This window comes from Scyliorhinus torazame, chromosome 7, assembly GCF_047496885.1.
Source record: "Scyliorhinus torazame isolate Kashiwa2021f chromosome 7, sScyTor2.1, whole genome shotgun sequence".
NCBI lineage: Eukaryota > Metazoa > Chordata > Chondrichthyes > Carcharhiniformes > Scyliorhinidae > Scyliorhinus > Scyliorhinus torazame.
Window position 1 is genome coordinate 120,201,762 of NC_092713.1, and position 25,464 is coordinate 120,227,225.

The following is a 25,464-nucleotide window of genomic DNA, read 5'->3' on the forward strand; positions in this document are numbered from 1 at the left end:
ATGATAACATGCAAATTTCCTGGGGAAAACACAATAAAAAACATTTTTGTTCCATTGTTCTGTCAAAATTCCAAGAAACTCTAGGCCAGTCTGCTTTGTTGGTATTGGTTGAGGTATAAATATTGGCTGGGACACTGAGAGAACCTTTCTGTTCTTATTCTAATAGCACAGGTCTGACAGGTCCTATCATTAATATTTGACTTCATCTCTTACAATGCAGCATTTCCTTAGTACTGTATAGAACTGTTGAATATAGTCATTAATTCACTAGGTTACCAAATTAAATATATGGTAAGAATATGATTTACTGTACGCAATATATCACAATACAGGAATTGAACTCCAGATCATTGTTTGAAATTGAGCAAATATACCCATTGGTTCAGCATATAAAATATCAAATAAATCAATAATTGAATCAATGTTAGTGTATGACATATTGGGTAAATACAGTAACTAATCCAGTCAAGGAATCCACGCATACAATATACCCCCAGGACTTTGTAGAAGCTGTCAACAAAGAATGAATCTTATTTTCATATTTTCCTTCTGTACGGAGTGTGTCAAATATAGGTTTGAGGTTAGAAAGAGTTGGAAATCAGATGTGTCTGAAAAACACTTGGATGATGCTGCCAAGGGGTAGAATGTAGATGAGAAATAGGAGGGGACCAAGAATAGATCTTTGGGGGACACTTGAGGTAATGGTGTAGGAGAGGGAAGAGAAGCTGTTGAATGTGATAATCTAGCAACAATTAGATAGAATAAGAATGCAGCCAGGCAAGAGCAGTCCCACCTAGATGGTTGACAGTGTAGAGATGCTGGAGGAAAATGGTTAACCATATCAAAGCAAGTTAAGAAGGTCAAGGAGAACTTCCGGGTGTGGCTATGCAGAGCTAGGTCGCATATTCGGTAGCTCCCGCTTGGAACGGACTTTTGGGCTCTTTTACAGGGCCCCCACGGCATTTGTTTGACATTTCCCGGTGTGGCAAGAAGACTGCAACATTCCCCTGACAGTGTCCCCAAGGAATGTTACGTCTTTTGGCTACCAGACCCGGCAGAAACAGTAAAAGATTTGGCTTGAGCTGCAGGAATAGACAAAAGCCTCTTCCAGCATGCCGGCGGGGGAAGGGCAAGCGTAGAGCTGCAATCTGACTTGACTCTATCAAAGGTGAATACTAGCAGCAGAGGGAACAACTGTGAAAAGATCTACCAAGGCCATTGAAGAAGCAGGGACGAGGCTTCCGGTGGCGGCCATGGAGGAGTAGGTCCCGCATTCGGCAGCTCCCGTCTGGAACCGACTCTCAGACCTTTTTCAGGAGTTTCCATAGACTTTTTGGGGCAGACTGGTGAAGCGAACACTGCCAAAAGGATTCCCTCTCGACTTCCAGTTGAGGCTATGCGGAGCTAAGCCGCACGATTTGGCAGCTCCCGCTACCACGGACTTTCGGGCTTCTCTTTTTTTTTTTGACACAACCCATGGGGAAGGGAAGAGAGAGGTCCCCCTCCAACTTCTATGAAACGGACCAGAAGTGTAACGGCCAAAGGAGCGGCACTGGAGCAACGGGAGAAGCGAGGGAAAGAAAACAAAATGGCGGTGGCCAAGGACAAAGGGGAGCTGCAGGAGTTCATCAAGCGCTGCTTCGAGGAGTAGCGCGAGGAGATGCGCAAGGAGATGTTGGCGCCTATGCTTTCGGCAATTGAAGGACTCGGGATCACCCAGTAGGCCCACGAAGCTAAGATCCAGGAGGTACAGAAAGGAGTCAGTCAGAACGAGGACGAGCTCGTGGGCCTGGCGGTGAGAGTGGAGCAGAACGAGGCACTACACAAGAGGTGGGCGGGAAGGCTCGAAGACCTGGAGAACAGGTCGAGGAGAAAGAATCTGCGAATCCTGGGTCTCCATGAGGGAGTGGAGGGGGCTGATGCCAGGGCATACGCGAGCACGATGCTTGAGGCGATGATGGGCACGAAGGCCCCTTCGAGGCCGCTGGAGTTGGACAGGGCACATCGGGTGCTGGTGAAGAAGCCCCAGGCAAATGAGCCGCCAAGGGCGATGGTGGTGAGGTTCCACCGGTTCACGGACAGAGAGTGGGTCCTGACTTGGGCCAAGAAGGAGCGGAGCAGTAAGTGGGACAATGCAGAGATCCGAATATACCCGGACTGGAGCACGGAGGTTGCAAAGCGGAGAGCGGGTTTCAACCGGGCCAAAGCGGCGTTGTACCGGAAAGAAGTGAAATTCGGAATGCTGCAGCCAGCGCGACTGTGGGTCACATACAAGGGCCAACACTATTACTTTGAAACGTCTGAAGAGGCGTGGACCTTTGTACAAGCCGAAAAGTTGGACTCTAACTGAGGGTTTGTGAGGGTGGGGGGGATGTTTTGGGGCTTGATGTGTGATGGTTGTTGTATATAGGGGGTCAATCACGCGCAGGAAATGTTACATGGGCTGGGGGAGAGAGACAAGGCCGCGACAGGAGCTGCGCCAGAGGGGGCGGAGCGAGCTTTGGAAAGCGCGGGGTGTTTTCCCGCGCGCGGGAAGAAAGGCGGGAAGGGGAACGAAGGAATGCATATGGATTGGGACACTCCCACGCGGGAGGTCAATGGGACGGCGGGGAATCCGCGGTCAGCAGGCGTCAGCTGACTTGCGGGAGTGACATGGGGGGAGCAAAAAAGCTAGACAGGGGTCTAGCAGGGGGAGGGGAGGGGGTGAGGGGGGGGAGAAAAGGTTTGCTGCTGCACTGGCCGAAAGGGAATGGGACACAGAAGAGGTGGTCGGGACGGGGGTCCCCCCTCTGGGGGACTGAAGGGTGGACACGAGACTGGCCCAGAAAAGGAGATGGCTAGTCGGCGGGGGGTGAGAGCCCCTCCAATTCGGCTGATAACGTGGAATGTGAGGGGCCTGAATGGGCCGGTGAAGAGGGCTTGAGTGTTCGCGCACTTAAAGGGACTGAAGGCGGACGTGGTCATGCTCCAAGAGACACACCTGAAGGTGGCGGACCAGGTCAGGCTAAGAAAGGGATGGGTAGGACAGGTATTCCACTCGGGACTGGATGTAAAGAATAGAGGGGTGGCAATATTGGTGGGAAAGCGGGTGTCATTTGAGGCCAAGACTATTGTAGCGGACAATGGAGGGCGATATGTAATGGTGAGCGGTAGGCTGCAAGGGACGTGGGTGGTGTTGGTAAACGTATACGCCCCGAACTGGGATGATGCGGGATTCATGAAGCGCATGTTGGGGCGCATTCCGGACCTGGAGATAGGAGGCCTGATAATGGGAGGGGACTTCAATACAGTGTTGGATCCAGCACTGGACCGCTCCAAATCAAGGACTGGAAAGAGGCCGGCGGCGGCCAAGGTACTTAGGGGGTTTATGGATCAGATGGGGGGAGTGGACCCATGGCAGTTTGCAAGGCCGCAGGCCAGGGAATTTTCTTTCTTCTCCCATGTACACAAAGCCTACTCCCGGATAGATTTCTTTGTTCTGGATAGGGCGCTCATCCCGAGGGTGGAGGGGACGGAGTATTCGGCTATAGCCGTTTCGGACCATGCCCCGCACTGGGTGGAACTGGAGCTGGGAGAGGAGAGGGACCAACGCCCGTTGTGGCGGCTGGATGTGGGACTGCTGGCGGACGAGGTGGTGTGTGGGAAGGTGAGGGGGTGAATCGAAAGGTACTTGGAGGCCAACGACAACGGGGAGGTGCGGGTGGGGGTGGTATGAGAGGCGTTGAAGGCGGTGATCGGGGAGAGCTAATTTCCATTAGGGCTCATAGGGAGAAGACAGAGGGTATGGAAAGGGAGAGGTTAGTGGGGGAGATTTTGAGAGTGGACAGGAGATACGCAGAGGCCCTGGAGGAAAGATTACTTGGGGAAAGACGATTGCTCCAGACGGAGTTTGACCTGTTGACCACAGGGAAGGCGGTGGCACAGTGGAGGAAAGCGCAGGGGGCGACCTACGAGTATGGGGAAAAGGCTAGTCGGATGCTGGCACACCAGCTCCGTAAGAGGATGGCAGCGAGGGAAATAGGGGGAGTCAAAGATGGAAGGGGAGCCACGGTTCGGAGTGCGACAAAAATAAACGAGGTATTCAAGGCCTTTTATGAAGAGCTGTACAGATCCCAGCCCCCAGCGGGGGAAGAGGGGATGAGACGATTCCTAGATCAGCTGAGATTCCCGAGGGTGGAGGAGCAAGAGGTGGCTGGTTTGGGGGCACCAATTGGGTTGGAGGAGCTGAGCAAGGGTTTGGGGAACATGCAGGCGGGGAAGGCCCCGGGACCGGACGGATTCCCGGTGGAGTTCTACAGGAAGTACGCAGACCTGTTGGCCCCGCTACTGGTGAGGACCTTTAATGAGGCAAGAGAGGAGGGGACCCTGCCCCCGACAATGTCGGAAGTGACAATTTCTTTGATCCTAAAGCGGGACAAGGACCCACTGCAATGTGGATCGTACAGGCCGATCTCGCTCCTCAATGTGGATGCAAAGTTGCTGGCAAAAGTGCTGCCACGAGGATCGAGGACTGTGTCCCGGGGGTAATCCACGAGGACCAGGCGGGATTTGTAAAGGGCAGGCAACTAAACACCAATGTGCGGCGGCTTTTAAATGTGATAATGATGCCATCGGAGGAGGGAGAGGCGGAGATAGTGGCAGCTATGGACGCGGAGAAGGCCTTTGACCGAGTAGAGTGGGAGTACCTCTGGGAGGTGCTGCGTAGGTTTGGGTTCGGGGTAGGGTTTATCAATTGGGTTAAGCTCCTTTACAGAGCCGCGGTGGCGAGTGTAGTGATGAACCGGCGGAGGTCGGAGTACTTTCGGCTGTACCGAGGGACGAGGCAGGGGTGCCCCCTGTCCCCACTGTTTTTCGCATTGGCGATCGAACCATTGGCCATGTCATTGAGGGAGTCTAATAAATGGAGGGGGGTGGTCTGAGGGGGAGAAGAGCATCGGGTGTCGCTCTATGCGGATAACCTGTTGCTGTACGTGACGGATCCAATGGAGGGGATGGTGGAGGTCATGCAGACTCTAAGGGAGTTTGGGGAGTTTTTGGGCTATAAGCTCAATGTAGGGAAGAGTGAGCTCTTTGTATTACAGGCGGGGGACCAAGAAAGAGGGATAGGGGACCTACCGCTGAGGAGGGCGGAGGGGAGCTTTCGGTATCTGGGGATCCAGATAGCCAGGAGTTGGGGGACCCTACATAAACTGAATCTGACGAGGTTGGTGGAGCAAATGGAGGAGGATTTCAAAAGATGGGACATGTTACCGCTCTCGCTGGCGGGTAGAGTGCAGTCGGTCAAAATGGTGGTCCTTCCGAGGTTTCTGTTTGTGTTTCAGTGCCTTCCCATCGTGATCACTAAAGCCTTTTTTAAGAGAGTAGGCAGGAGTATTATGGGGTTTGTGTGGGCGAATAAGACCCCGAGAGTAAGGAGAGGGTTCCTGGAACGCAGTAGGGACCGAGGAGGGTTGGCGCTGCCAAACCTGGGTAGCTACTACTGGGCAGCAAATGTGGCGATGATCCGCAAGTGTGTTATGGAGGGAGAGGGGGCGGCATGGAAGAGGATGGAGATGGCGTCCTGTAAAGGAATGAGCCTGGGGGCGTTGGTGACGGCACCACTGCCGCTCTCGCCGACAAAGTATACCACGAGCCCGGTGGTGGCGGCAACGCTAAGGATCTGGGGCCAGTGGAGACGGCATCGGGGTGCAATGGGAGCATCGGTGTGGTCCCCGATCAGGGGTGACCACCGGTTTGTCCCGGGGAAGATGGACGGGGGGTTCCAGAGCTGGCATTGGGCGGGGATTGGAAGAATGGGGGACCTGTTCATTGACGGGACGTTTGCGAGCCTAGGGGCACAGGAGGAGAAGTTCGAGTTACCCCCAGGAAATGCCTTTAGATATATGCAGGTGAGGGCTTTTGTGAGGCGACAGGTGAGGGAATTCCCGTTGCTCCCGGCACAAGAAGTTCAAGATAGGGTGATCTCGGGTGTATGGGTCAGGGAGGGCAAGGTGTCGGAAATACACCAGGAGTTGAAAGAAGAGGGGGAAGCGCTGGTAGAAGAGTTGAAGCGTAAATGGGAGGAGGAGCTGGGGGTGGAGATCGAGGAAGGTCCGTGGGCTGATGCCCTAGGTAGGGTTAATTCCTCCTCCTCGTGTGCCAGGCTCAGCCTGATACAATTTAAGGTGGTCCACAGAGCGCACTTGACGGGGGCGAGGTTGAGTAGGTTCTTTGGGGTAGAGGACAGATGTGGAAGGTGCTCAGGGAGCCCGGCGAACCATGTCCATATGTTTTGGTCATGCTCGGCACTGGAGGGGTTCTGGAGAGGAGTGGCGGGAGCAATATCTCAGGTGGTGAAAGTCCGGGTCAAGCCAAGCTGGGGGCTAGCAATATTTGGAGTAGTGGATGAACCGGGAGCGCAGGAGGCGAAAGAGGCCGGCATTCTGGCCTTTGCGTCCCTAGTAGCCCGGCGAAGGATCTTGCTAATGTGGAAGGAGGCGAAGCCCCCCAGCCTGGAGGCCTGGATAAATGATATGGCTGGGTTCATAAAGTTGGAGAGGATTAAGTTCGCCTTGAGAGGGTCTGCGCAGGGGTTCTACAGGCGGTGGCAAACGTTCCTAGACTATCTCTAAGGTCGGTCAGCAGCAGCAGCAACCTTGAGGGGGGGGGGGGCGTCGTGGGAGGGGGGTGGGAAAGGGGGGACTGCCTGGGAGGGTGGATGAGCAAGAGATAACATGAAGGGTTGGGGAAACTGGCACGTACGGGTGAGGGCCAGTGTACAAAGCCGTGTAAATATATCATTTTGCCATGTATATATCTTGCTCTGCGCGATTTCTCATTTTTTTTGTTACGGGGAGGGGGGGGGGGTTATTGTTTGTAAGGGAGAAAAATTGTGTTAAAAAACTTTAATAAATATATTTTTTTTAAAAAGAAGGTCAAGGAGGAACAATTTATATTATAATAATTAACTATTCTGACCTGGTGGGGGGAATGCCGGAGGTAATGAGGATCCTCAGGGAGTTCGGGGATTTCTCAGGGTACAAGCTCAACATGGGGAAGAGCGAGTTGTTCGTGGTTCACCCAGGGGACCAGGAGAGGGGGATTGGCGAGCTCCCACTAAAAAGGGTGGGGAGGTGCTTCAGGTATTTGCGGGTCCAGGTGGCAAGGAGCTAGGGGGCCCTGCATAGGCTTAATTTCACGAGGCTGGTGGAACAAATGGAGGAGGAGTTCAAGAGGTGGGACGCGTCGCCGTTGTCCCTGGCAGGTAGGGTGCAGTCAGTCAAGATGACGGTGCTCCCTAGGTTTTTGTTCCTGTTCCAGTGCCTCCCCATTCTTATCCCGAAGGCCTTCTTTAGGCGGGTCAACAGGAGCATAACGGGGTTTGTGTGGGCGCGAGGGACTCCGAGGGTGAGAAGGGTGTTCCTGGAGCGGAGTAGGGATGGGGGGGGGGCTGGCGCTGCCCAACCTCTGCGGGTACTACTGGGCCGCTAATGCGGCGATAGTGCGCAAGTGGGTGATGGAGGGGGAGGGGGCGGCATGGAAGAGGCTGGTGACGGCGTCTTGTGAAGGAACGAGTCTGGAGGCGCTGGCAACGGCGCCGCTGCCGCTCCCTCCAATGAGGTATACCACGAGCCCGGTGGTGGCGGCTACCCTCAGAATTTGGGGGCAATGGAGGGGGCACAGGGGGGAAGTGGGGGCCTCGGTGTGGACCCCAATACGGGGCAACCACCGGTTTTCCCAGGGCGAATAGATGGAGGGTTTTTGGGGTGGCACAGGGCAGGGATAAGAAGGTTGGGGGATCTGTTTGTGAACGGGAAGTTTGCGAGCCTGGGTGAGCTGGAGAAGTACGGGCTCCCCCTGGAAACACCTTTAGGTATCTACAGGTAAGGGCGCTTGCCAGGCGGCAAGTGGTGAAATTCCCGCTGCTGCCGCCACGCACGGCACAGGACAGGGTGCTCTCGGGGGTGTGGGTTGGAGAGGGCAAGATCTCGGCAACATACCAGGTGATGTAGGAGGAGGAGGAGGCCTTGGTGGAGGAGCTGAAAGGTAAGTGGGAGGAGGAGTTGGGGGAGGAGGTCGAGGAGGGGACGTGGGCAGATGCCCTAGGAAAGGTGAACTCTTCCTCTTCGTGCGCGAGGCTCAGCCTCATACAGTTTAAGGTGCTGCACAGGGCACACATGACTGGGACAAGGATGAGCCGTTTTTTGGTGGGTGAGGACAGGTGTGTTAGGTGCTCAGGGAGCCCAGCAAACCACACCCATATCTTCTGGGCATGCCCAGCACTGGAGGAATTTTGGAAGGGCATAGCGATGACGGTGTCGAGGGTGGTAGGATCCAGGGTCAAACCGGGCTGGGGGCTCGCAATATTTGGGGGTGCAGAGGAGCCGGGAGTGCAGGAGGCGAAAGAGGCCAGTATTTTGGCCTTTGCGTCCCTGGTAGCCCGGCGAAGGATTCTTCTTCAGTGGAACGATGCGAGGCCCCCAAGCGTGGAATCCTGGATCAACGATATGGCGGGGTTTATAAAATTGGAGAGGGTGAAATTTGCCTTAAGGGGATCGGTGAAAGGGTTTTTCAGGCGGTGGCAACCGTTCTTAGACTTCCTGGCAGAACAGTAGACAATGGTCAGCAGAAGCCAGGGTAGCGGGGGGCGGGGGGGGTTCTATTTTATTTTTGTTTGTCTATACTGGGGGATCTGAGGGGGTGCATATATTTGCTATATTTGCTATGTGTTTCGGTGGGTGTTAATTTATTATTTATGTATAGGGGAGGGGGGCACAGGGTTGTTTTGTTTTGTTTGGTATTTAATTCTATTGGGTTCCTTTGACATTTTGTTGTTGATGTTTTGTGAAAACTTTAATAAAAATTATTTTTTTTAAAAATAATTAATTATTCTGTTCAATTAATTATGTGTAATACACTGAAATGTTGCAATAAAACAGTTAGATGAATTTCATTCATTTTTATATTTTAAAAAATTGAATGAAACAGCGGCCGGGATTCTCCGTTTGGGAGACTATTTTCTCCCGCCGGAGGAGAATTGATAATCACCAAGCAGATTTATGCATGGCGAGAAATACAAGGGATTCCCAAGAGAATCCTGCTATTGAGCCTCCATTTTGAGCGGGCGGCCTGATAGTGAAGTCCACCCCTCCCCTCCGCACCACAAATCACCCCCCCCGGAGCCCGAAAAAGGGAGACCCACCCCACAGGGACCCCCTAAGTACGGAGGCCCCCAGAGGGTTACCCGAACTAAAGGAACCCCCAACAGAGACCCCCTAAACAGGGAGGCCGACCCCACAGGGACCCCCTAACCAAAGGGACATCTCCAGATCCTCCCCAACTAAAGGGAACCCCACGGGGATTCTCTAACTAAAGGGACCCCTCCCCCAATGACTGCCCCGCAGAAATGTGACCCCTGCCTGGAAGCTAGAGAGCAATCCAGACAGGGGCAGGGGAAAGAAATTACAGTTGTAACACTCACCTGGAAGCATAGCATGTCCATTCCTGGAAAGAGAACAGCTGTGACCTGTGTTTAAACCACTCAGGTCCTTTAGCTGCAAGCCATTCATTAATTTCTCCTGGTGGGCTGTGATTGACAGACAAAACAACTGTGAGCCTTGCTTCATACATCTTTTTCATGGATAAATAACGCTAAGTGCTGTAACCACAATGTTTACAAATATCAATCACATCAAAGACAGTTAAGTGTATTCCAATCATGCCCTTTCATGCTTGAATGATTTTGAAGTGCTGAGCTGGAAATTGATAGCACTTAACTCTCTTTGATGTGGTTGATTATTCTGTTTGTAAACATTGTGGTTACATCACTTAAGGTTACATATCTATGAAGAAGATGAATGAAGCAAGCTCAAAGTTTTTTGTGGAAGCTGTCAATCACAGCCCACATGGAGAAATGAATGACTAGCCTGCAGCTAAAGGACCTGAGGGGTTCAAACACGGGTCCAGGAATGGACACATGGTGCGTCCAGGGAAGTGTCACAACTGTATTTTCTTTCGCTGTCACTATCTGGATTGCTCTTTGGCTGCCAGATAGGGGTGTCCTTTCTGGGGAGATCTTTGGAGGGTCCCTTTAGTTTGGGGGGTCCTTGTCGGGTGTCCCTTTGGTTAGGTGGTCCCTATGGGGTGGATCCCTTCAGTTAGTGGGTTCCTGTGGGTGGTCTCCCTATTTAGGGGGTCTCTAAGGGGGGCAATGAGAGTCTGGTAGAGGTCATGCATTGTGTGAGGGAGAGCCCACGGGATGGATTTTGGAGTACAGGGTTACTCCCTTGGCCCACCACGAGGTCCACCACATCAGGTTCATGTTTGGTGATACCTGTAGTAATCTCCACCCACGTACTTTCTGGCCCAGAGGACCGGAGAATAACAGGGGTCCGGAGAATGTGGAGAATCATTAGGACCTATTTGCATCCATTAGCATCCTCCCGCTGGCGTGCAGGCATGAGTCCCGATCCTGCCACCAAAATTTTTTAAATTCAGCCAATTATAAGAACTCACAAAATATCTCTGAGAGATTATAATAGTTCAAACATTAAATGTTATGGTGCTTGTGACCTGAGTGTGGTGGTGAAGAACACAGTTTATTCCGTCCCATTCTGTATTGTATCCTAGGACTTGGATTCATTATTAGGTAGTCAGTCCTATGAAGAATTAGGTCCAGTGCAGTTCGTATACAGCATTCACACAGGATTGGAGCAGTACTCAAATGATTTTGAGCAAATTGTCTACAATTACAGTGATGTGTTCACAGGTTTTGGTGCACTACCATTACAAGATACAACTCAAAGAGGATGCTAAACCTGAGATACGTGCACCAAGAAGAGTACCTGAACCTCTTCGGGATCGCCTCAAAAAGGAGTTAGGCAGAATGACAAAATTAAAAGTAATCAGAAAGTTAGAAGAGTCTGCCGATTGGGTAAATTCCATGATATGTGTAAAGAAAAAGAATGGCATATTTGCATATGTATTGATCTCAAAGATCTTAACAAGAATATCAAAAGAGATCACCATCAAATACCAAAGAGTGAGGAAATCACATCTGAGATGGGTGGTGCACAATTATTTTGTGAAACTTGAAGCATCACAAGGTTTCTGGCAGCCAAAGCTAGAGGAACAAAGTATAAAGTACTGCATTTTTAATAAGCCATTTGGATGGTATTGATTTCTGAGAATGCCGTTTGGCATAATTTCAGCATCAGAAATTTGTCACTGTGCCATGGAGCACTTAATCAAAATGATGTGGAGATGCCGGTGTTGGACTGGGGTGGGTACAGTAAAAAGTCTTACAACACCAGGTTAAAGGAGGTGATGAAGGAGTTGCGTTCCGAAAGCTAGTGATTCGAAACAAACCTGTTGGCCTTTAACCTGGTGTAGTAAGATTCTTACTGTGCACATAATCAAAGGCATCAAAGGTGTATGTGTGTACGTGGATGATATCATCGTTTGGGGCTCAACCATAGAAGAGCACAATACGAGGTTGCTTAAAGTTCTAACGAGCGTCAGGAGAAATGGGCTGACGCTCGACAAGCAAAAGTGCCAATTTGGAGTAACTTGAGGTCACATTCCTAGGTGACATGCTCTCATCGCATGGCATTGAACCTGATGAGGACAAATTCCAAGCAATTTTCAACAAGCCAAAACCACGAAGGAAATTCATTCCAAACCTGTCAGCAATAACAACACATCTACGTGATCTCCTGCACAAGACAATGGATTTCACTTGGACTGAGCAACATGAGCAAGAGTGGAAGAAGCTCAAGACTTCACTAACCACCACGCCAGTTCTCACATTTTTTGATCCATCTAAGATTAAAGTGTCAACAGATGCATCGAAAAATGGTCTCAGAGCAGTTCTTCTGCAATGATTGGAAACCAGTCGCGTAGGAATTGCGAACCATACTGACAATAGAACAGAGGTACGCTCAAATTGAAAAAGAATGCCTAGATTTAGTTGTAGGCTTGGAGAAATTCCATACCTACGTGTATGGGCTTCCAACTTTCACACTTGAGACAGATCATCGTCCTTTCATTAAGAATCTCAACCAAATGCCTCCGCGCATTCAGAGGTTGATGATGAAGTTACAATGCTATGACTTCAATCTTATCTACGCACCAGGCAATCATTTGTTTTTAGCAGATGCATTATCGAGAGCATTGATATAAAATATTAGTAGTGAAATTGCTGAAGATGTACATCTGCATGTCAATCTTATTTCCACATGACTACCAGTATCAGATATGACACTACTTGAGATCCAAGAAGAGACCAGGAAGCATCAATCTCTTCAGTATCATTAATGGAGTGGTACTTCATTTGAACACTATAGTTATACCTCAATCTCTTCGCAAGGATGTACTTAAGAGGATACATGAAGGACATCTCGGGGTTGAGAAGTGTAAACGGAGAGCTCGTGACTCTGTTTACAGGCCAGGTATAAACCAGGATATTGACAGGATGGTCAGTTGTTGTGATACATGCCTGACGCATCGTTGCAAGTAAACGAGAGAACCTATGCAAATATCTGATTTACCTACGGTACCTATGGATCTCTTTCACCTACGAGGGAAAGATTATTTAATTATTATAGACTATTTTTCAAACCATCCCGAGATAGCTCTACTGTCAAGCATAATGGCAAGCAGTGTAATACTGCATACCAGGTCAACTTTTGCTTGACACGGAATTCCTCAAGTCGTCGTGAGTGACAATGGTCCTTGTTTTTGCTGTAAAGTGTGGCAGCACTTTGCAATCACGTATGATTTCAATCACGTCAGGTCAAGTGCGTTGTACCCATAAGCCAGTGGCAAAGCCGAAAAAGGTGTACATATTGTCAAGCAATTGTTGAAGAAGGCAATGGCAGCCAATCTGATCCATATCTCACACTATTGAGTTACAGAGCGTCACCATTGTCACATGGTAGATCGCCACCACAGTTACTTATGAATAGAAAGTTGCGTTCCAAAGTTCCACACTTGGAAAAGCAGGAGAATACAGCATGCTGCAGGAAATGCAAAATAAAAACAGTTCTATGATAGAGTGTTGAGAACTTTACCACCTCTGATCAGTGATGACATTGTGAGAATAGAAGATTCAGGCAATTGGTCGAGAAAAGCTATTGTACTTGAAGAAGTAGCACCTTGTTTAAGAAGAAATTGTCGAGTGTTCTTGAAAACCAGAGAAGACATTCACAACAACATGGTGGATGATGAATCTATGTCAGAATCAAAGTCAGCTGCAGTATGAGATAGTTCAGCAGTTCCTGAGCATGAGAATGTCTTGGAGAACATTGAATCTACAAGTTCTGAGCAGCAAGGTCAAACTTTGAGAACAGTAAGAAGTCTTACAACACCAGGTTAAAGTCCAACAGGTTTGTTTCAATGTCACTAGCTTTCGGAGCGCTGCTCCTTCCTCAGGTGAATGAAGAGGTATGTTCCAGAAACATATATATAGACAGATTCAAAGATGCCAAACAATGCTTGGAATGCGAGCATTAGCTGGTGATTATATCTTTACAGATCCAGAGATGGGGTAACCCCAGGTTAAAGAGGTGTGAATTGTGTCAAGCCAGGACAGTTGGTAGGATTTCGCAGGCCAGATGGTGGGGGATGAATGTAATGCGACATGAATCCCAGGTCCCGGTTGAGGCCGCACTCATGTGTGCGGAACTTGGCTATAAGCTTCTGCTCGGCGATTCTGCGTTGTCGCGCGTCCTGAAGGCCGCCTTGGAGAACGCTTCCCCGGAGATCAGAGGCTGAATGCCCTTGACTGCTGAAGCGAAACTTTGAGAAGATCAACCAGAGTCAGAAGAAAACCTGACCGACTCAATTTGGACTATTTCTACATACTATGCTTGCTGTACTTGTGTGTGTGTGTGTATATATATATATATATTTGTTAAACCAGATTTAAAAATTTGAAAGAAAAAAAATAATACTGTTAGACTCACAGGCTAATGATATTATATCACATGTAAATATACTGATGATAATGTATTAATTTATTCCTTCAAAGGAAAGGGAAATAGTGATATCATGATTGTGTTGCAATTCACCGACTGACCAATAGGAGTCTCATTAGTATAAAAGTGAATGTTAGAGTCAGGTGACCTCAGACTGACGAGGGAGTTGAGAGAGAGGTTGCTTGTGCATGTTCATACTGTTATTCATCTGTTGTTTATATATATTTGGCCCACAGTTAATGTTGGTGAATCGTTAATAGCTTTAGCTACAAGTGTCTTGTCATTTAAATCAGGCCGTCCGACAAGAACATTACAAATCCTGCTCCACAGGTCTTGTTCACTTGGAGATGAAATATCAGAATTCAGGAACGATAACCGGAACTCAACTGCTGACCTAATTGTCACAAAATCCATTGAGCAGATTGCCTAGATCAGTATTGCAACAATTGACAACAGAATTATTAGTCCCATGAATAAATGTATTCATTTAATGATAGAAATCTTAAAATTTACAGTAATCTGATAAGTATTGAGACATATTAGAGCACAAAAAATTATTGTCTTGATTTGACTGAAGTACTTAAATGTAATGTAATTACAGGTACTATTATTTTCATCCACTATTGTTGGAAATCAAGAAGACTTGGTTACTAAAGTTCCTCAGGGCTTTTTGGGTTGAGATGATCTGTAACTTAATTCGTCTGAATTCTGATACTTTCCTTGTTTAAAATAATAGGTTCGGTTTAGCTAAGGATAATTTTGAAACCTTTAAGAATGATTTGTACGCCTTTTTAAAAAGTAACAAAACTTTTTTCTCATTTTATACCATTGGCCCACTCTAAGGGTTGTGTTGTAAATTGGAAGATGTTTTCAGCAGGACTTATTACATATCAGCGGGGGTTCTCCATTTCAGAAACAAGTGTTAATGCCAGGACTGAACAAGTGGACTTCTATGACAACTAAATTGCGCTGGTCCTAGAGCAATTCAGGATCCGTTAATGGACTCACACCGGCACCACGTGGAACTCGTTCTAATGAAAACTGGTCTTCGATTCGCTGGAGTCGAGATTGGCACTTGAAAGACCCTGTGGCGAAGAAGTTCAGGACGACCGTCACCTTGACGACCACCGGGAGCGGGTGTCCTCCCCCATACCTCCACCAAGTCAGGGGCACCATGATCCGGCAGATATGTCGCACAGTCCTCCTGCTCAGTCAGAATCATCGACGGCATGCCCGGTCCGGCAGGTCCTCGAATGACAGGCACTGCCGGTACACACGTGGCCTGATGCGGTGCCTCCTTCCCACCTCCTCCTCAACCTGTTGGGCAGACAGCTCTCCATCTCACTGACTGGCTCTTGTTCCTCTGGGGCAGGTCCCCGTTACCACAGAGTTCTCCCGAAGCAGCTCCTACTCACACAGCCTCAATGCATCCCCCAGGGCTATAGCGGTTAGGATGAAGGCCACCATTCCTGTTGAATTCCTACATCCATTGCCTGCAGGGGTGAAAGGCAGACATGTTAGCATGGTACGCATTCCCGTGTCCAAGCAGGTCCAACGGATTACACGGTGGCTCTGGCCTGCACTTCAGTCTCTGCTCCCGCATGTCCTCCTCCCCCATCCCCTCATACACACCTGGCCGTTCGCCCGGCACTCAACCCTCCGCACCGCACTCCTGGCCCCGTCGGGCCCCAGCACCCATCCCTGCCGGCAGGGGTACCAGTGGCTGGCGTACCAGAAGTACACTCTGCAGCTTCCGTCCAGCACCATTCTGCAGGGGCTACTGTGGGCATTGTCATTGGGTGGGCCGTGTGATGCCCTGCCAGCGGGTGGTGGGGTGGAGGGGGTTGTGAAGTGCGTGGGTGGTGTGGTAGAGGCACCCATACGACTGCAGTCACTCTGCTCAACCATAGCTACGGTGGGCGGTCAGTGGGTTGCCTTGCAGGTTGCGGAAATTGCGATCCATGCCTGGACACCGATCCGGGGGGTTCACCCCAACCCCATGGCCCATTCCCTGGTCAGCCCCCGCTACTCCCCCCACCCCTAGGCACTGGCAGACCCCACGCCCTGCCAGCAGCAGGACCAGCAGCCCACGGTCACGCCTCTGGGAACCTGCCCTAAATTTTCTCTCCGTCAGCAGCCACGACACTTGTTTCCCAATTTTTAAAACCACATGTGAACCACTCCACCGTTAGTAATTCCTCCTGGTGGAGCCGGAGCATCGCGAGAACCCTGGAGAATACCGGGGTCAGGCCCATTAATGATATGCCAATGGCGTTTTTTGAACATGGGGAGTAGAATGCATTGATGCTGTTGTCAGGCGCCCGGCGCTGGCCACGATTTTCGGCTCACGGATGATTCTCCATCTAATTCCTCGATTCCGGTGTCGCTGGAGGGAGAATCCCGCCCCTGATGTTTTATGGGTCTTAAGAAGAATTGCTGCACCATCCACTGTTCAGTCTTAGTAACTGCAGTACATTTTTCAAGCAAGTATGAGTGGTGATTCACATCTTGTGCATAAGGAAGCCATTTGGCCCATCGAGTCTTCACCAGCTCTCTTACAGAGCAGTCCAGTTTGTCCCACTTCCCCCTCTATCCCCGAATCCCTGCAATTGTTTTCTCCAAGTATTTATCCAATTCCCCTTCTAAAACTACAATTGAATATATATCCACCACCTCATCAAACAGTACATTCCAAATCCTAACCACTCATTGTCTGAAAAAGGTTTTTTCAAGTTGGCTCTGTTTCTTCACGTTAAATCTATTCCCTCTATTTGTTGACCCTTCAGCTATTGGGAACAGTTTCATAATTTTAAACACCTCCATCAAATCTCCTCTTCATCTTCTCTGCTCTAGGGAGAACAAATCCAACTTCTCTAGTTTAAACATGTAACCATAATCCTTTATACCTTGGACCACACTAGTGAATCTCTTTTGTATCTCACCAAAACCTTTGCACCCTTCCAAAAGTCTGCTGGCTAGAGTTGGACATAATGGGAGAAATTCGCTGCTTCGAGCCGCTGGTAGCGGAGTTACCGATGAGGCGGAGAGTCCAGCATCATTAAGGAAAACGGGATCGGTGCCCATTCCCAATGCTCCAGCCCACCACTGGCAGTGGGATTGAGGTCCATGCCCCACGCCAGCAGGGTTATTAAGACACTTTTGTATAGCTGGGGATGAGTTGAGTTTGGTGGAAGGGGTGAATATGAAATGGGTGGAGGAGTTGGGGTCAATACTGAAGGAGGGGGTGTGGAGTGAGGCACTGCAGAGGGTGAATGCTACATCATTGTGTGCGAGAATGGGCCTTATCCAGCTAAAGGTAGTGTTCCAAGTGCCTCACTAAGGCGAGGATGAGTTGTTTTTTTGAGGGGGTGGAAAATGGATGTGACGCTCCTCAGGGGGGCCCCGCACAACACACACACATTTTGGTCCTGGTCTAAGCTGGTGGGTTTCTAGAGGTCCTTCTTTTGACACCAGGTCAGTGATCCTAAATATTGAGTTAGAGCCCTGCTTCCGGTAGCTATTTTGGGGGTTTCAGATGTGCTGGAGCTTTGCACGGGGGCCGGGCCCTTGCCTTCACCTTGTTGGTGGCGCGGAGGCATATCCCGTTGAGCTGGAGCTTGGCGACATCACCAAGTGCTTTGGTGTGGCTAGGGGATTTGATGGCGTCTTTGCACCTCAAGAAGGTTAAATACAATGTGAGGGGATTGATTGAAGGTTTCTACCGGAGATGGCAGTCATATAGATTATATTTCAGAGAATTGGTCACTTTTAACTGTTGGGGAGAGTTGGGCGGGGGGTTGGGTGTTTGGGAGGGGGTTGAAGAGCACAAGGTTTGGGGGGGTGAGTAGCTGGAGTAGCTTTTTGTTGTTTTGGAAGATTGTGGGGAGGATTTGTATGGGGTTGGTGTTTTGTTAAAAATTTAGTAAAACATTTCCACAAAAAAGACCAATTTGTATCCATTTAATGGGCAGGGCACCATATTCTCTGGGTCTGCGTGATTCTCCAGTACTCTGGGCTCAGAATCATGTGGGCGAGATTCACTACTGGTCCTGACAAATGTACCCCTGACGCGGTGAGCCAAGGGGATAATTCTTTAAGGGAGTTGCTCCCAAAGTCCCCTCGACTGGCACCTTCTCTGTCTCCACAAACCACCTGTAAACATCCCCAATCTTGCACCCCCCCCCCCCCCCCCCCCCCCAAGCTCATCCTGAGTTAACACCTTATTGAACAGTGTATGCTTTGGCAGCTGAGGGAATGAGGGCAGCTCCTTATGTGCAAAATCCCAGACTTGAAGCATCTGAATTCACTCCCCCTTGGCAACTCAAACTTCTCCTGCAAATCCTCTAGCCCTGCGATCCTTCCATCGACGAACAGGTCCCTAACCCACTCTCCCCCTTCCCTATACCAACTCCTGTACATTGCATCCATCCCTCCTGATATAAACCTTGGTTCCACATACTGAGGCCAAGACCAACATAGTTCCAATATCAAAGTGCCGCCTCAACTGATTCCACATTTTGAGAGGTGACACAAGGACTGCTAGTGTGCATACCTGGAGAAAACGGGAGCGAGGCCATTGACGGGGCCCTCAAGCCCCCCCCACATGAGGCCTTCTCCAACTGCACCCATTCTGAACCCCTCCCCACCAGCGTCTCATCTTCTCCACGTTTGCCACCCAATAATAGTACAACAGGTTTGGGTGCACCAACCGCCCTCTCTGCAAAAAGGTCCATTGAATCCAGGCATCTTGCGTGTCCAAACAAATTCCAAAATGAATTTATCCACTCTCTGGAAAAACACCTTAGGAAGGAATATTGGAAGGGACTGAAAAATAAATAAAAACCTCAGCAAAACGTTCATCTTCACGGTCTGTACCGACCCTGCTAGAGACAGCGGTAGGGAATCCCACCTCTTCATATCCCCTTTGACTCCCTCTACCAGACTGACCAGGTTCCTTTTTTGGATTGTGGCCCAAGAATGGCAGAGCTCCCAGATTTGCACTCGACTGGGCATTCACCTCTCTTTTCGCCACTGCTCAGTTCATACCCAGAAAATGCTCTGAAATTCTCTGGTAGGTCCATTATTTTCCCCATGCACTCCACAATTTTGAAACATATGACAATAAATCATTTGCATACAATGACACCCTCTTCTCCCTACCTCCCTTCACAATGCCCTTACACTCTCTTGAAGCCTGAAGTGCAATCGCCAAGGGCTGGATAGCCAATGCAAACAACAACGGAGACATTGGCCATCCCTGCCTTGTTCCCCTATGCACCCTAAAATATCCCAAATTCGTCACTTTCATCCTCACACTCGCTGTGGGGAATGTATACAGCAACTGCACGCATGAAACGAACGTGGGTCCAAACCCAAACCCCCGCAGGATCTCAAACAGGTACCTCCATTCTACCCGGTTAAAGGCCTTCTCCGCATCCTTTGGTATGATAACTTTCTGCGCTCTACCCCTTGAAAGGGTCATTATCACATTCAACAGCCTCCTGGGGTTGCTTGAAAACTGCCGGCCCTTAAATCCATCTGGTCTTTCAAGACCGCATCTAGCACACACCCTTCCAACCGCCTAGCCAACACTGTAGCCAATACCATCACATCTCAATTCAGAAGGGTCCCACGCTCTGTCTGGTCCTTATCTTTCTTTGGGATTAACAAAATGGAAGCTTGCGCAAGTGTGGCCGGCAACTCCCCCCTCGCCAATGATTCATTTTACATATCCAGGAGATGGGGCACTAACTCGGTCAAAAAACTGTTTATGAAATTTTATCGGAAAGCCATCCGGCCCCAGTGCCTTCCCTGATTGCATCAACCCCACACACCCTATTATCTTCTGAAACCCCAGTGGTGCCTCCAATCGCTGTCTCTTCCCAATTTCCACCTCTGGAAACACCAACCCATCCAACACCCCTTATTCACGTCCTCACCCCAGGCTCAGACCTATACATCTCCCGATAGGTCTCAAATGCCTCATTGATTTTTCCAGCGTCGTCACCAACCCTCCTCCTCTCTCACTTCCTGCGCGATCACCCCTGCAGCCGCCTGCCGCCTCAAATTATGGGCTAACAGCTGGCTAGCCTTCTCCCCACTCACACAAAATCCCCTGAGCGGCAAAGTTGACCCACCGCCTTCCTTGTTGTCAAAAGTTTCTTCCTTTCAGCCAACAGCTCCCTAGTCGGGACCACCGAGTACTGCCGATTCACCTCTATAATAGCATCCACCAACCTCTGCGTCTCTTCCATCCCAACTTTATCTCTGTGGGCTTTATATACAAAAACCTCCCCCCGGACCGTTGCCTTCAATGTCTCGCATAACGTGGAGGAGGAAATCTGCCCGTTCTGATTAAGTTCCACATTGTTCTTTCTTGCCAATGCCACCTTCTCACAGAATTTATATCTGCCAGGAGCACTTAATCAAACTTCCACCCTGGTCTCTGTGTTCGGCCCATTTTGAACATCAGGTCCACATAATGTGGCGCATGGTCTGAAATTACTATCCTTGCGTATTCCCGCCCATGACACCCGACAGCACTGACTTCCCCACCCCAAAATAAAATCAATAAGGGAGCACATCCGATGTACATGGGAGAAAAAGAAGGAATACTCCCTCCCTTCCGGATGCGTAAATGTCCACGAATCCACCCCCCCCCCCCCCATCTGATCCATAAATACCCCCAGCTGCTTTGCCACCCCTGACCTGGCCATTGATTTGGGGCTTGATCTATCCACCCTAGGGTCCAACACACAATTAAAATCCCCCCCCCATTATCAGCGGATGTGAATCCAAGTACAGGATGGATGCTAACAGCTTCTTAACAAAGTCCACATTGTCCGAATTGGGCACGTATACATTAACTAAGAAAACTGACATCCCCGCCAGGATGCCACTCACCATCATGAGCCTGCCTGCCCCCCCCCCCCCCCCCTCCCCCCCTGCCTCTGGGTCCCGCACCTCCCTGGCAACCACAAATGGCATCTTTTTACTAAACAGTATCTCAACCCCCCTTGACTTGAAGTCAAACCCCAATGGAACGTTTGCCCCACCCATCCCTTAACCGTGTCTGGTCTTTTATCCGTAGATGTGTATCCTGAAGGATAACCATATCTGCCCCTAAACGTTTTAGGTGCGTAAACACTCATGACCGTTTAACCGGATCATTCAACCCTCCCACGTTCCATGTTACTATCCTTACCAGGCGCTTATGTTTTTAAAATATTTTTTATTCTCCTTTTTCACATTTTCTCCCAAATTTATCCCCAACAATAAACAATAATCAGTAACGAATGTAATGTCAATCCCCATATTAATAACAACGATCCCATCCTCCCAACAAACCCCAGACATTGGCCCGCATGTTAACATAAACAAATGACAAAAAGGAATCAGGAATCACCCAAAGTCACTCTTTTATTACGCTCCTGTATTATCTTTTATTACACTTCTTCGTGTATTTTGATATACTACGGAGTGTAATATGTGTTACTCAAACCTTGGTTACTGATGAGGTCTTCTGAATCTCGATGAAGAAAACTCGAACTCGTCCAGTAGTAACAAAAGGTTTATTGAGTGACTATAACAATAATTGCGTGAGTTCTTTACTTTAACATTGATACTAGTGATAAGGTTAAAAGATCTAACTACAGTAACTATGCTTAACTACGCTAACCATCTGAGTTAATCTAATACTGTGCTGGTCACAGTACATCCAAAAGAGAGAGAGACACACACAATGTGGTTGCTTTTGTACCCCTGTTGGTCCGGCCCTCTAGTGATCATCTGGTGCTACTGATTACACATTAACCCCTTATGTACATGCACATACAGAGATCACTACAATCACCATTAATACATACAGTCCCCCAACCCCCCTAATGTTCGATGTGATCCAATTCTCGAAAGTGCATAATGAATAACACCCATGAATTGTAGAACCCCTCCAACCTTCCCCTTAGTTCAAATTTGACCTTTTCAAGCGTTAAGAATTCCCCCCGCCACGCCAGGGCACAAGGTAGAGAGGTTGATCTCTACCCTAACAGGATCCGCCTTCGGGTGATCAACGAGGCGAAGGCTACAACATCTGCCTCCGCGCCCGTTTCCAGCCCCGGCTGGTCCGACACCCTGAATATGGCCTCCCGAGCGCCCGGGTCCAGTTTCATGTGCACCACTTTAGAGATTACCCTAAACACCTCCTTCCAGTAATCCTCCAGCTTTGGGCAGGACCAAAACATATGAACGTGGTTTGCGGGGCCTCCCCCGCAATGTTCACACACATGTTCTACCCCCTCAAAGAGCCGACTCATCCTCGCCCTTGTAAGGTGCGCTCTTTACACCACCTTCAGCTGTCTCAGCCCCAACCTCGCACACGAGGTGGAGGCCCTCCGGAGCATGTTAAATTTAACGTTAAGAGAACTATTTATTCTCCTCTTTTTAGAAAAAAGTTGCTAGGGCTCCTCAATGCCACACTCAGTGAAATGCTGCTTTGATGTCAAGGATAGTCATCACACCTCACCTATTCTCTCCATTTTAATGTTGTCATCCATTTTAAGCTTAATAGTTCTATCCACAGTTTTTACAAGATGACACAGAAAAAAGAAACAGACTGGAGATATTGTTTAAATATCAATTTGTTTATTCCACAACAAATTTGAAATCCTGAAAAGTAATATATAACATTCATGAATGAAAATGCCAAGCCAATTGTTTTACAGCAAATACACCTAATCTTTTGTTTTTATCAAGGGAGATGGGAAATATGCACATCGAAGTTTTGTAACAGTGCTTCAATATATTTTGCCTCACTGAAAACCAAATGTAGAGTATTACTGAATGCGAGTGCAGTACAGATTAAAATAAGGAAGCCCAGTACAGCTTTTGCACAAACGTCCATGATTTCCTTCTTCCTGAAAAATCTTTTCATCTATTTTACACTGGTGCTTCAGTACTCGTGATCTTGGAGTCAGAGATGGTGTGATGCAGAAGAGGAATAAGAAAACACCTAAGACTGAGCTGAATATACTCTCAAAGAGTCTATGTGAGGAGCCATTGAAGGAGATGTTCAGGCAAGGAGGAGTAGAATCAAGTGAGGGGATACAATAGAGATGCAATGTAAAGCGATGGTGGAGAAGGATAAACGGTCGACCGTGTTAAGCAGAGAGGCTGAAAAGGACAAGAAGGGATATATTCTCCAATTACAATTACAGAGGGTAGTCAACCATGGCAGAAATCTGACTGTGCATTTGGTCAAGAGTGCTGAAGAGGTGGGCACAGAGCCAGGTGGCAATCATGTATCTGAGGATCTTTGCGAGGGAATGAGTTTAAAAGATGAGGCATTAGTTGAAGAGGTAACTGGGGAGTCCTACTGCCAGGTAAGGTAATAATAATCATTGGCATGGGTATGATTAAGCATTGTCTTCTTCATTACTGGAAAGGTGGCTGGTGACTTTTTTTGACTTGACAGGTGAGTCATAATCTGTGAATATGCAATCACATCAATTTGTTGCCATAGGAATGGGTATTTTGCATATACGTCTGTGTCACAATCTTGTCATTTTCAACCAGGTTTGTGATGAAACTCTAAAAAAATGTGTCAGAAGTCACTCAATCATCAAAATGGAAAACAATCAGTCATACCTTAGACACAAGCAAAACTTCCTCACTGAAAATCTAGATGAGGCAGGTAGTGCTAATAAAATCGCATACACAAGTTGAGACGTTTTGTACTAAGGCCCAATATATTATTGGGAAGTACTTGAACAGTGATGAAAATGTCCGAAACAATTGTCTAATTATAGCCTTTAATATTACAAATCAGTGCATCAGTTAATACAAAGCACCATATTCTTCTTCTAGAATTTACAAGATTATGTTTAATATTGCACACCATCAAACTAGGTTCATCTACAGTATTAGAAAAATATTAGAAATCATACAAATATTTATAGTACTCAGCTTTGGTCAAGCCAGCAGACAAGATCTTGATCATCCTTCTGGTGGTTTTCTTCATGCTGTTTGCAGCCTCAATTGCTTTGTCCAGACTTGCACTTAAATGTGAAATCTGTGTTTAGAAAATATTCCCAGTTAAGAGGCAGAAACACAAATAAATAGTTTGAAATAATCATATTTCAAAATTTAGTTACACATTCACAAATCAGTACTCAATAAATGGTTTCTCTAGTTCCTGATTCTGTCCACATACTTTGAAAAACCTTCTGCATGATATCACCAGCTATTTTTGAAAATTAATTATCATACTTTAAAATATAACTTCTCTTTTAGAGTCATCTTCATTCTTCAAGTCATCAAAATAGACCGGTGAAGGTATAATCCCTTTTAAGACATCTTTGACATCAAGGTGGCACTGGTTTTATACACATATATATATTTGGTCCTTTGCAATAGCAGCACAAATCATGGGTGTCATTCTCCGCCAGCGGGAGTCTCCGTTTTGCCGGCGCCCGGGGGTTTCCCGACGGCGTGGGGCTGCCCCACAATGGGAAACCCCATTGATCGGCCGGTGTTACGGAGACTCCCGCCGGCCGGTCGGGGCAGAAATGTGGCGGGGCGGGTAGGAGAATTTCGTCCCATGTTTCCTTAAATATAACAAAAATGTAGAAGTTTATTTGGTATATGATAGATATTTTGAAGAATGAAGATAAGTAGCCTACTTCCTCATTAGTTACCTGGATTGGCAGGTAAGGGTCTCACCATGTGGGGCGCATAACAAGGTTTGCATTTGGACTCTCTGGGAGAAGGGGGCCCCTCATTTAAAGGTACATAGTGTCTGACCGAGGGACCCAGCATTGGGAAAGGGTGTTCACTGTGAGCGAACCCCAGTGCTTGCAACCAACCCTCTTCCACCCTGCCTTGCCTTCCCATGACCCTTTCCATCACCACTCATCTGCCCTGGGTGCCTCTTTGATCCAAGGCCTTTGGCGGGTGCCATGCCATCAGAAGCTACTGCCTACCCAGTAGCGCTGCTGAGTACAGAACAGCTGACAGCTGCTAATTGGCCATCGGCTCTCGGTGGGCAGGGCATTGCCCCTGGCGTTGTTGATCCTGGGGAAAGATCTGCGGCTGACCTGCCAAGTGCCTGAGTGACACAGATGTGGGCCTTTCTGAAAAGAGGTGACATGGATCTCTTGCTGGATCTGCAGCCAATGGCTGAGACCTCTTCGCCTTCGCAAGATTCTTCCTATAGGGGGAGTAAAGGTGTAAAGATTAAATTTGATAAGGGGTTGTTACCCATATTGCCCGCTCCTCATTATCCTACCCGTTTATATACTTTTGAACCAATCCTTTCACTGGTTTGTCATTCCTACGATTTTTGACCCCAGCATTAGTGGTAGCATTGTCAGAGGTATGGGTAAACTGGATCAGCAACTACATCAGGGAATGTCAATGACTGTAGCCACACTGCACATGTGAAATCACAAACTGATTATTGGGTATGTTCATAATCCAATTTGAATTTGTCAAACTGATGAAAGATGGGAAACGG

The 25,464-nt window shown here is 48.4% G+C and overlaps 1 protein-coding gene across 1 annotated transcript in view; it reads right to left on the reverse strand.

Moving 5' to 3' along the window:
- Window positions 1-22,575: 22,575 nt before the first annotated feature.
- LOC140427357 (uncharacterized) overlaps window positions 22,576-25,464 on the reverse strand; it is a 164,300-nt gene continuing 161,411 nt past the window's right edge. The window contains exon 21 of the mRNA XM_072512907.1: window positions 22,576-24,021. Within this exon, the coding sequence (XP_072369008.1) occupies window positions 23,884-24,021 (138 nt within the window). The 3' untranslated portion in view covers window positions 22,576-23,883. The remainder of the gene's footprint in view (window positions 24,022-25,464) is intronic.